At 46.5% G+C, this 12,509-nt stretch overlaps 1 protein-coding gene across 1 annotated transcript in view; it reads right to left on the bottom strand.

Moving 5' to 3' along the window:
- The window catches only part of LOC140913015 (uncharacterized), a 34,208-nt gene extending 27,915 nt beyond the window's left edge, over positions 1–6,293 (bottom strand). Inside the window, exons 1-4 of the mRNA XM_073348590.1 lie at positions 6,125–6,293; positions 5,436–5,517; positions 4,155–5,090; positions 2,299–2,521 (exon numbers count right to left, since the gene is read on the bottom strand). Coding sequence (XP_073204691.1) covers positions 2,299–2,521; positions 4,155–4,979 — 1,048 coding nt within the window. The 5' untranslated portion in view covers positions 4,980–5,090; positions 5,436–5,517; positions 6,125–6,293. The remainder of the gene's footprint in view (positions 1–2,298; positions 2,522–4,154; positions 5,091–5,435; positions 5,518–6,124) is intronic.
- Between the last annotated feature and the right edge of the window lie 6,216 nt (positions 6,294–12,509).

Raw genomic sequence — 12,509 nt, 5'->3', positions numbered from 1 at the left:
TCCTAGATGCGTGATCATGTATTTAGCTGTATACACATGCATGGTGTTCAAATAAAACAATCCAGATTGCTATGTATAAATGGCTTGTCCCCATTGTTATTTGCCACTCCACCTAATTTTTGTGTCATCTGCAAATTTTACTACCAATGATTTTGTATTTCTTTCCAGATCACTGATAAAAATACTGAATATCATTAGGCCAAGAACAGAGCTCTGCAGGACCCCACCAAAAAAATAAACACCCACATGCACATGAGGAATCCTAACTTACAATTACTTTCTGAGATCTAACAACTAGCCAGTTTTCACTCCATTTAATATGGGTGCCCTGGTTTTGTATGGTGCTAATTGTTTAATCAGAATGCTGTGTGGTACTAAGTCAAATGCCTTACAGAAGTCTCAGTACATCATGTCAAGAGAGTTACCTTTGTCAACCAAACTTGTGATCTCATCAAAAAGTGACATCAGGTTTATTTGACAAGATCTATTTTCCACAAAACCAAACTGACTCACAGGCATTAGTTCTTTATTGATTGCAACCCATAGCAGCTGCTCTGTGATCTTCCCCAGTATTGATATCAGGCTAAGTGACCTAGAGATACTCAGGTTTACATTTTTAAATATTGGTTTGACACTGGGGAGTTCCAGAGGACTGGAAAAAAGCTTGGTGTTCCAGGATTTCTTAAAAATCACAATTATTCTCACAAATCTCCAGAGGAGTGAGAAACAGGGGAGAGGGGGCAGAGATGAATGGTGGGGGATATGAGCCTGGGGCTTGGGAAAGGGAGAAAATGAAGGAGCAGCCATGAGAGGGGGAGATAAGCAGGAGCAAATAAGATGCAGAAGACTGGAGCACTGAGCTTGATTAATGTGTATGTGACTTTCCAGGGACTTCCATATTACATTCAAAACCGTTATGTAAAACACAGTGTTACGGTTGCAAAGATGAACACTCAAAGGTTGGGAATGCCAGAATTAATCTTGCCCATGCAACCTTATTTCAGCTTCCTTGTGCATATGCATTATTATAGTCTTTAATTACATGATCACAAACTGTTTTTTCCTCATTCAGAGCACAGGATGGACAGTGTTCATTGAATGGTAGCTATTCAACAACCCTTTTTATCCTCCACATTGATCGTGTGGTCCCATGCGTTATTCACTGCACACCATTCAAACCATGCACTGAATACAGAATTAATGATTCCTCATGGGCTTTTCAATGCTGCTGTCATCGTAGTATCTTAGTTCTTTACCAACGTCAATGAATTTATCTTCACAACAACCCTGTGGGATATGGCGTTATTATGCCATTTATACACAGGGAACTGAAACACAGAGACGAAAGCCAAAATTGTCAAAAATGTCTTCTAATTTTGCATGCCCAATCAGAGGTGCTGAAAACCTGATTTTTCAGAGTACTTAGTATTACATAGCACCATATCTGTTCAAAGCAGAGCTTCCTTTGACCTCATTCACATTTGTGGTGCACAGCACTTCTGCAAATCAGACTCCAGGCTCTCAGTTGGGCACCTGGAAAATGAGGAACACACAGAGTGTGTCTACACTGCAATGTAATCCCAAGGTGAGAGGGACTTGAATCAGTTGACCCATGTTAGGGAAGCCTGTGAAAAGTTCGATTTAAGTGGCTTGCCCAACATCATATAGAACTGCATGGCAGAGGCAGGAATATAATCCAGTTCCCACACAGTTGTCAGAGAAAACTCCCCATATAGAATCATAGAAATATAGGGCTGAAAGGGACCTCAAGAGGCCATCTAGTTCATCCCCATGCACAGAGACAGGATTAAGTATCCTAAATGATTCCTGACTGGTCTTTAACTTGTTCTTAAAAACTTCCAGATATCTTTGCCCCAACTGGCATCTAACAACATATGAAATGCTGCTGGTCAAAGATTTGGGGAGGGGTGTATGTGAAAAATGTTGAAAGAAAATTAACAGTTTCATTCAAAACTTTTCACTTCCCCCTTCATTTTTTTAAGAAAAAAAAGCACAGTGAAATTTTTCAGTTAGAAATATTTTGTTTATATTTTTTTCATTAAAAAGTTTGGACAGAAAAAGGGGATAAAAATCTGTTTTGAAATTTTTTTTCTATAAAATTTCAGTTTGTATTCTGAATATCGCCTGTATTTCTCTCCAACACTGGAAGTGGACGGGGGTTTTCATATTCCATCGCTCCCCACCCCCAAGCAAGCCAGTACTCCCTAGTTCCCGCAAATGTTCAGCCCTGGGTGCTCACCTCTCTGCTGCCCCCTCAGCCCCGCACCTTCCCCATACCTGGCTTATTATTTATTTCCTGGAGGATCGGGGGCTCCTCTTTGGGGACACAGAGTGGTTCATACTGGTGTCCTGGGGTATCAGCTCGTCCCACCTCCTCCTGGGATACACATTCGTGATGGGGCTGCAGCTGCTCTAGCTGCGAGCCGGGAGCATCCCATAATGCCTCAGGGGAAGCAATCTTCTCCGAAGTCACTTCCTCAACCTTCACACGCACCGTGACCTGAGGATGAGCCAAAGACATCACAGTGTAGCTGGTCCCTGGAACCCACAGGGGAGAGTGGAGTCTGAGAGGGGAGCCTTCGGGGAACATCCTCAAGAAACACAGAGATGGTGGAAGGGACCACAGACCCAAGCTAGATTTCCAGGCTCAGCAGGGGGCACTGTGGAGGGCAAGTAACAAAACAGAGACCCTTACAGTAACACAGGAGCATAAGGAAGAGAATGCCCCTTGAACACACTCTGTGCAGGGCCTGAGGCACCATGTCAAAAAGCCAATTAATAATAAGAATAGTAATAAGCTAAATGAAGTGATGCCCACACAACCAGGTTCTGCCAGGTCAGACAAACAGATTGTCAGAGGCTTGTGAAATTAGGAACCCAGGAACTGCCAGACTGGATCAGACCAGTGGTCCATCTAGCCCAGTATCTCATCTCTGACAGTGGCCAGCACCAGACGCTTGAGAAAGAGGTGTAAGGACCCCATCATTATGGGGAAATCTTCTCCCCAGGAAAGATCGCTCCTGATCCCCAATCTCTAGAGGTCAGCTGAGGTAGGTGAAGTTGGATATATACTACAGGTTGTACCTTGCTGGCCCGGCACCCTCGGGACCTGACTGGTCCCGAACCAGGGAACTTGCTGGGCTGGGGGGGTCAGGTCAATGCCGGCCCCTCTGCTGCTGCCAGCCGTGGGTCTGTGCTCCGGCGGCAGCAGAGGGGCTGGCACTGACGGAGCAGAGACAGGGTGGCACTCCGGGGAAGAAGTGGGGCAGCTGCAGAGCCCTGCAGCCAGGGGCCCAGAGTGGAGCCCCGCAGCCGGCAATGGAGCCCAGGAGCACTCCTGGCCCCTGGACACAGGGCTTCACAGCTGCTTTGCTTCATCCCCTGAGCACCACCCTTTCCCCTCTCCTCTCCCTCCCTCCCCGAGCTTGAAAGCGGCAAATCAGCTGTTTGCAGTGCTCCAGAAGCTCTGGGAGGGCGGGGGAGGAGTTTCTAAGCCTGGGGATGTTGGCTTTTCCCTGTGATTGCTCCAGCCCCGGAGCACCCACGGGGTCGTAGAGGATGCTGGACCACAGATGTTGCTGGACAAGGGAAATCCAGATTAAAGAGGTACAACCTGTAGTATAATCCTGGAAAGTCCTTCTATCCATAAATATATCCAATCCATTTGTTGTACCCTGCTCCATTCTAGGCTTCAAATAGCATATTGTGTTGTGTGGAAACGGACTTGAAATTTTACAGTTTGCTTTATGCCTAGTGGCTTGCCATCCCCTTATTCATGTAATAGGAGACAGGGTGAATAAAAGATCCCAGTTCAATGCCTCTATGATATCCCTTCTTATTCTTCTCCTTTCAAAGGTATGCTGGATCCCTTTCTTCCTCTAGCTCTGATCATGAACCAAAGAGAATCTTGCAGCCCTTTAGTACCAGCTCCTACATCCAGCCATCACTCCCCGCCTAATAGGAACAGCCTTTGCTCTCTGCTTGCTCTAGGGAGAGGGACTGGATGCTGAGTTTACAGCACAGCAGTCTGGTCTGTGAGCATCCAGTCCCATCTGGAGCCTGTCTATATATTTGGCCTCTTCTTTCCCTCCCCACCAGTCTCCACTGGGATTATCAAATTAAAATATTCTTACCTGCTGCTCCCATAATCCAGCCTCTGGCTGCCTCAGTTGGAACCCCTCTGCCAGGGCCACCGCTTGGGCGCAGTTCTCTGGGCCACGTTCCCAGACCCAGTTCTGCATTTCCTCTGGCAGGATGGTCAGGAACTGCTCCAGGATCAGCAGCTCCAGGATCTGCTCCTTGGTGTGGCTCTGCGGCTCCAGCCAGCGATGGCAGAGTTCCTGGAGGCGACTGTAAGCCTCCCGGGGCCCCTCGGCCTCTTGGTAGCGGAATTGCCTGAAGCACCGGCGCCGTGTCTCCAGGCGGGTGTCCTCCCCTTGCAGGATGGCAGCTTTCACCTTCCCATAGTCTCTGCTGTCTCTAGCCTCCAGGCTGCTGTAGGCCTGTCGGGCTTTTCCGCTGAGTGCTGGCACGAGTCGCGTTACCCACTCTCCTCTCGGCCACTGACAGGCATTAGCCACATGCTCAAAGTTGGCCAGATAGGCCTCGATATCGTCCCCTGGTGCCAGCTCAGGTAGCTGTAGTGTCACTGGGGCCGGCACAACTTCAGGAGGGGTCCATAGGGCCTGCAGCACCTCCTGCCACTGGACTTCCCAGCGCTGGGGCGGCTCGTCCTGCCTCTGAGGCCTGGACTGTTGTGGAGCCGCCCATCTCAATAATTCCCCGATGGTCCCAGAGCAGACAACAAAGGGAAGGTTCTCTCCTTGCTCCACTCCTTGCCCTGGCTCGGGGCCTGGTGTGTCTTGTTCCTCCCTTTTTACTGGGGGCTGCACCCCCTGCTCTAAAGGCACCTGTAATTGGAGACCCAAATCTGCACTTGTACCCAGGTCTGTGGCCATGGTCTGTCTCCGGGGCGGCTGCACTTCGAGCTAGGGCCTGGACTCTCAGACGCCAATCTCAATAAACATGAGTGGAACCTGTCGGGAGCATCCAGCCTCCTCCTTCGCAGCCTGCAGCAAAAGATCCATATGAAACACTACATTAAAAGTATGGTACTTAGGTTGAAAAGCCAACCACTGGAATGTTAGGACATTCCAAGATTTGCCCATTCAGCATTAACTCTGCCCACTTGTGCATCCCTCTGGTGCCCTGAGTGTGTCCTGTGGAAAAAAATAGGATGAAACTATCTAATTAAATTAATGCAGATGAATAAAGCAGGCAACCGTGAATCTACCATTTCCTAACTTATGGGTGCTGCTTGACTTTGCTACCTAAACAATGTTCTTTTAACAGAGATTTTTGTACGTAATTTCCAAATATTTTTTATTTTAATACAGACATTCCCAGTACCGTACCTGCTGCTATTGGGTCATTGAGAGGCCAGCCTTACAACATTTCGGTGTTCAGCTATTATTTTGGCAAGCTGCTGACGTTTTCCTGAGGAACAAAATCAAGAGGAGGGAAATGGCAATTTTTAGCAGTTTATAACTCAGTAGGGTGACCAGGTGTCTTGTTTTTGGGGAGCTTTTCTTGTACAGGTGCCTATTACCCCCCACCCCCGTCCCGTTTTTTTCACAGTTGTTATCTGGTAACCCTAAAACTCAGCCAAATCTGAACAGAATTTCATGGGACAAAGAAGAGGCACTTCTCCAGCCTGCTGCAAAGAGCAGAGGAATGGGAGCGTCTCAAAGAAAAAGTTGCAAGAATTTTTTGTACAGAAAAGTGTTTGGTGACCTAAATACTAGAGCCCCCTGCAATAAATGTAGTGAGGGCAAGACCCACGACTTGTACCCCCAGCTCACTGTCCCCCTCAGCACAGACAGGTCCCTCCTTGACCCTCCCTCCCCCCCATCTCTTGCGGTGGGGGCTCTTGTTCCTCAGGTCCCAGAGGGAGCTGCAAAGAGAAAAGCCCCCACCGGGGGGACATGTCCTGAATGGGCATGTCCCCCTGAGCATCGGGGTGATGGAGGACTCCCCATTGACCAGGGCAGGAGGCAGGGGGCGGCAGCCCTTCTCCCTTGTGGCTCCTGCAGTGGGGACGTACCTGGGGCTGGGGTTCCTGTTCTTCCGATCCAGCGCCTCCGTCTGCTCTGTTCTCTCTATGTATCCAGCAACTGCTGAATCCCCGCCCCGGAGCCCGCAGGTGTTGGGGAGCTGGGACACTGGGAGGGGGTGTCCCTGAGCAGGGGAGCCCTAGACGATGCTGAGGGGCTGGTCCTACCTAGGAAGTGACAAGGATGCTGGAGAAGGGTTAATCCCACCTCTGCAAAACCAGGACTGGCTGGGCTTGCTGTCAGTCCGGCCGAATCCCTCCCCTGCCTTGACGGCCAGCCCCTAATTGGGATTGGATCATGTGGGAGTATTGAATGTCCAGCACTCCCCCAGGGCAACAGCTGCAGCCTCTTGTGAGGAAGCCTGACAGACCATCCCCTCACACAATACTGTAATACAGTGGTGAGTCTGAGTGTACTATCAGAGCCCCCCGGGATAGAATAGAATAGACTAGAATAGCCCCTCACTGTAATGCCACAGGACCAGTCTGGCACAGAGACATTTAACTTCAAATCCGCATGTTCTGCGGTAATTGGGGGATGCTGCACAGACACACAGTGACTGAGATTATTGTGCCAGCAGGCGCTGCACAGACATTCAGGGAGAGACAGTCCCTGGGTTGAAGTGTTTGTAAACTAAATAGGCTAGAGAGGCAAAGGGTGGGAGAAAGAGCGTATTGCTCCCATTTTACAGATGTATGGATTCTAAAGCCAGGAGTGATCACTGGATTATCTAATCTGACCTGCCTAATCTAAACCACATAATGAGATCTCAGGCACAGAGATTGAGTGACTTGTCTAAAAGAAAGAGGAGCAGAAGAGGCAATTGGGCAGAGGCAGAGTGGCTTGGTGGGTAACGGTGCTAGACAAAGATCTGGGAAACCTGACTTCTGTTTCTAGCTCTGTAACCGAGTTCCTCTTTTCCTCTCTCTGTGCCTCTGTTTCCTTTCCCATTCTTTATCTATCTGGTCTATTTAATGTGTATGCTCTTCAGGAACGGGATATTCTGTCACAGGATGTCTGTACAACACCTGGCACAACGAGTGCTGATCTCAGTCACTGTTTCAGAGTAGCAGCCATGTTAGTCTGTATCCGTAAAAAGAAAAGAAGTACTTATGGCACCTTAGAGACTAACAAATTTATTAGAACATAAGCTTTCATGAGCTTGCGCTCTAATAAATTTGTTAGTCTCTAAGGTGCCACAAGTACTCCTTTTCTCAGTCACTGTGTTTCTGTGCAATGCCCAGCACAATGGGGCACCAATTTCAATCACCTTGTGTTTGTGTAGTGCCTGGCACAATGGGGCACTGATCTTGGCTGCTGTGTATGTCAATTTCTAAATGTTTCTACACTACATCCAAAGAACCCATGTTAAAAGAATGTTAACATTGCAAAGTCAAACACTCAAAAGTTAGGAAGCACCAGAACTAAGGTTCTCCATGCAATCTTATTTCAGTTCCCTTGTGTGTATGCATTATGATTACAGTCTTTAATTACATAATCACATAATGTTTTTTTCCACAGGACCCCTGCCTTATTTAGAGCACAGGATGGACTGTGCTCACTGAATTATGGGTAGCTGCTCAATAATATCCTCATCGTTCAGTGTGTGGCCCCAGGCCTGACTTACTGCAGACCATCCACCCCCTGCTCTGCTCCCACAGTTATTGATTCCTCCTGGGCTTTTGTATGATCTTTTTCCATCTTCCCTCATAGGTCATGTTTTCTAGACCTTTAATCATTTTTGTTGCTCTTCTCTAGACTCTCTCCAATTTGTCCACATCCTTCCTGAAATGTGGTGCTCAGAACTGGACACAATACTCCAGATGAGTCCTAATCAGTGTAACCCTTCTGCCTGTCAGAGTTGGCAGCAACAAGGGCTGGGTTCAGTATCTAGGGGTTCCATTCCAATAACACAATGCAAAACCGGCTTGAGCCTCTACCCAGTGACCTGGGACAAATATATACCACCCCCTCTGGACGCCTCCAAGAGGCAATACTTCCCCTCTCGCAAGCACATAGTCTGAGTGTAGCAAAAGTCTTTTAATAACAGAGAGAAACAATGTGGCATTATGTTGGGGAAACACGACCAACAGGGTTCATAACACAACCCATGAGCAAAAACCCACCCCAAGCAAATTGGGGCATGTCCTTTCCCTTTAGTTCTTGAGTCCAGCAACCCAAAATCACCCAAAGTCCCAAAAGTCCAACAACCCAAAAGTCTCTGTCCCTGGTCAGGGCAGCCCCAGAGTTCAAAAGTTTACCTGCAGAGTTTTACCTCCCAACCTGGGTGGAGATTGGGGGGTGGGGGGTTAAGGGGCACCTTACATGGTCCAAAGCTGATGGCCCCACCTCTCCATGGGGCTCCACTCTGCCAGCCACCCATGGGCTGCTCTAGGCATCCAACAAACTGCTCCGCTCCACCAGCCGCTCCGCTCTGCTCACCGTCCCGCAAACTGCTCCACTCCGCCAGCCACTCCGCTCTGCTCGCTGTCCCGCAAACTGCTCCACCATATATCTTCAGGCTCCCCCACTACTTAACACAACACTCAGCAATTGCAGCTCTTAGTAAGTTTAGCTCTTTTGTGATTTCAGCTTGTAGTAGGGGAGCCTCAGTGCTGGTGCACTATTAGCCCAAAATAAATTCAGCTCAGCAGCCTGTAACTAGACTCCTAAGGGAATCAAAATTAGCTCTAATATTCCACAGTGGAAAGATGAAGCAGTACAATTGGCATATAAGACCCTCACTAGGGGAACTATACTACCAAGTACTAATACCTATCCCCAACCTCTCTCAATTCACAGAGTTTTGGAACCCATGTCCCTTGCCTAGCGAGTGCTACTTAGTTGATGGTGAGTCCCTCCATCATAACAAAAGGCCAAGTGCAGTTCCACTGTCCTTGATTCCCATAATCAGGGTAATAACAATTTATTCTTCCTGCCCCAATAACAGAGACACTGGGGATCCCACAGCAGCCAAAGTGACCATTTGGGCAGCTATGGCCTCATTCTAGGAGGGGTGGGTGTGCCTATGCAAATGAGATCAGCCCCTGAAGTTCTTTTCCACAACTTGCCACACCTCACCACCAGATGTCAGAGTGGAGCGCATCCTGACTCTGCTTACATCAGCATGGAGTAGAGTGGAAAAATTACTTCTCATGTCTTGCTTACAACACTCCTGTTAATACATCCCAGAATGATTGCTTTTTTTTTTTTGCAACAGTGTTACACTGTTGATTCATGTTTAGCATGTGATCACTATGATTCCCAGATCCTTTTTCACAGCTTGTTCCTAGGCAGTGATTTCCCACTTTTTGTGTGTGCAACTGATTGTTCCTTCCTAAGCTTGCATTTGTCCTTATTGAATTTCATCCTATTTACTTCCGGCCATTTCTCCAGTTTGTCCAGATCATTTTGAACAAAAGTAACATAAGTACAGCCATACTGGGTCAGACCAAAGGTCCATCTAGCCCATTATCCTGTCTCCCAACAGTGGCCAATTCCAGGTGCCCCAGAGGGAATGAACAGACAGATAATCATCAAGTGATCCACCCCCTGTCGCTCATTCCCAGTTTCTGGCAAACAGTGGCTAGGGACACCATCCCTGCCCATCCTGGCTAATAGCCATTGATGGACCTATCCTCCATGAATTTATCTAGTTCTTTTTGTAACCCTGTTATAGTCTTGGCCTTTACAACATCCTCTGGCAAAGAGTTCCCTGGGTTCACTGTGCATTGTGTAAAATAATACTTCCTTTTATTTGTTTTAAACCTATTAATTTCATTTGGTGACCCCTAGTTCTTGTGTTATGAGAAGGAGTAAATAACACTTCCTTATTTACTTTCTCCACACCAGTCATGATTTTATAGACCTCTATCATATCCCCTCTTAGTTGTCTCTTTTCCAAGCTGAAAAATCCCAGTCTTATTAATCTCTCCTCATACGACAGCTGTTCCATGTCCCTAATCATTTTTGTTGCCCTTTCCTGAACCTTTTCCAAGACAAATATATCTTTTTTGAGATAGGGTGACCACATTTGCACACAGTATTCAAGATGTGGGCATACCATGGATTTATATAGAGGCAATATGATATTTTCAGTCTTATTATCTATCCCTTTCTTGATGATTCCCAACATTCTGTTAGCTTTTTTGACTGCCGCTGTACATTGAGTGGATGTTTTCAGAGAACTATCCACAAGGACCTCAAGATCTCTTTCTTGAGTGGTGACTGCTAATTTAGACCTCATCATTTTATATGTATAGTTGGAATTATGTTTTCCAATGTGCATTACTTTGCATTTATTGACATTGAATTTCATCTACCATTTTGTTTCCCAGTCACTCAGTTTTGTAAGATCCTTTGTAACACTTTGCAGTCTGCTTTGGACTTAACTATCTTGAGTAGTTTTGTATCATCTGCAAATTTTGCCACCTCACTGTTTACCCCTTTTCCCAGATCTTTTATGAATATGTTGAATAGTACTGGTCCCAGCACAGGCCCCTGGGGGACACCACTGGTTACCTCTCTCCATTCTGAAAACTGACCACTGTTTCCTATTAACCAGTTACTGATCCATGAGAGGACCTTCCCTCTTATTCCAAGACAGTTTAACATGACATGAATTTTAATCCTATTCTCCAAAGCACTTGCAAACCTTTCCAGCTTGGTATTGTCCGCAAACTATATAAGTGTACTTTCTATGCCATCATCTAAATAATTGATAGAGACATTGAAAAGAACCAGACCCAGAACTGATCCATGCGGGACCCCATTCGTTATGCCCTTCCAGCATGACTGTGAACCATTGATAACTACTCTCTGGGAATGGTTATCCAACCAGTTATGCACCCACCTTATAATAACTCCATCTAGGTTGTATTTCCCTAGTTTGTTTATGATGTTGTTGTCCTCTTACTTCTTTACAGACCTTAATACATTTATATCTTCACAAACCCCCTGTGAGTGTAAGGAATAATTGTTTTCCCTATTTTACACCAAAATTAAAGCCAAAATTGTTAAAAATGCCACAAATTTTGGGTGCTCAACTGGAGATGCCTAGGGCCAGATTTTTCAGAGCACCGAGCATTTTTACAGCACTTTATATATTCAAGCACAGCTCCCATTGACCTTAGTTGCAGCTGTGTGTACTCAGCACCTCTGTAAATCAGACCCAGCTATCTAAAGTTGAGCACTCAGAAAATGAAGAACATACACTATCTAGTGGCTACCTATGACAAGTTGAATTTAAGTGACTTGCCAGGTCAGCATTCAGCTTCTTTAATCAGAAGACCTTCATCTTCCACCTTGTTGACTACATGCCTTCTATCAGAAGGGTAGCCATGTTAGTATGGATCTGTAAAAGCGGCAAAGAGTCCTGTGACACCTTATAGACTAACAGACATATTGGAGCATAAGCTTTCATGGGTGAATACCCACTTCGCCGGATGCATATATTCACCCACGAAAGCTTATGCTCCAATACATCTGTTAGGCTATAAGGTGCCACAGGACTCTTTGCCGCTTTTACATGCCTTTTGACACCCTGGTAGGCCAGTCTGTACTCCACTCTAGTTGCACATCTTGCTGGGGATGTTAATTGGTGGCTCCTCCATGGAGCTGTTACTGGTGTGGAGTTTGCCTCTCTGCACAGTTAGCATAGCCTAACCAAGACAAAAGGGAGCCTTTTAATCTTTTAGAACTTTATAAGGGAAAAACATCAAAATTGTACCAGGAGCATAAATACTGTAGAACATTACCAAAGACTTACTACTTATTCTAATAAACCATAGGTTACCAACTCATTAACCTTTGTGAGCTTGTACCTGCTGTGCAGTTAGTACCAAATGCATTGTTATGAACAAGAACAAGAGTTGACTCTCTGATATACTGTGTCACTTCGGAGAAGAATCAACTTTTCCTCTCCTTGGCAGCAGGTCCAGCTCCACTCTTGCTGTCCTGTTCTTTGCTTCTCTTCAGCCTGAAGTGCTCCGAAGAGTCGATGTTCCTGTGGCTGTACATCTTTGCACCGAGTTTATCCACAAGCGGGGTTTCTTCACCTAGTGGGCCCTCACTTCTCCATTAGGCACCTTTGAACTGTATTCCGTCAATAGATGTTCACACCGCCATTCTCTTTGCTCGTGTAATTTAAGTCCTTTGTGGGTGGGCATCTTGTTTTCCCTTTTCAGGATCTCTTTGCATCTAACACAGATCAATCCCCCTTTCCCTCAGTCGCAGTTCCTTCCAGTTTTTCCCTTGATCCTCTCTTTCTGAGTAAGTCTGTAGATTTTCTTTCTGTCCACTTCCCTTCTCTCATAGCGCCTGCTTGTGTACCCAGGTCTGTTTTTTTTCTTCTTCTCATGGCTCAACACCTTTCCT

Source organism: Lepidochelys kempii, chromosome 6 (assembly GCF_965140265.1).
Source record: "Lepidochelys kempii isolate rLepKem1 chromosome 6, rLepKem1.hap2, whole genome shotgun sequence".
NCBI lineage: Eukaryota > Metazoa > Chordata > Testudines > Cheloniidae > Lepidochelys > Lepidochelys kempii.
This window is presented reverse-complemented; position numbering and strand designations above follow the sequence as displayed.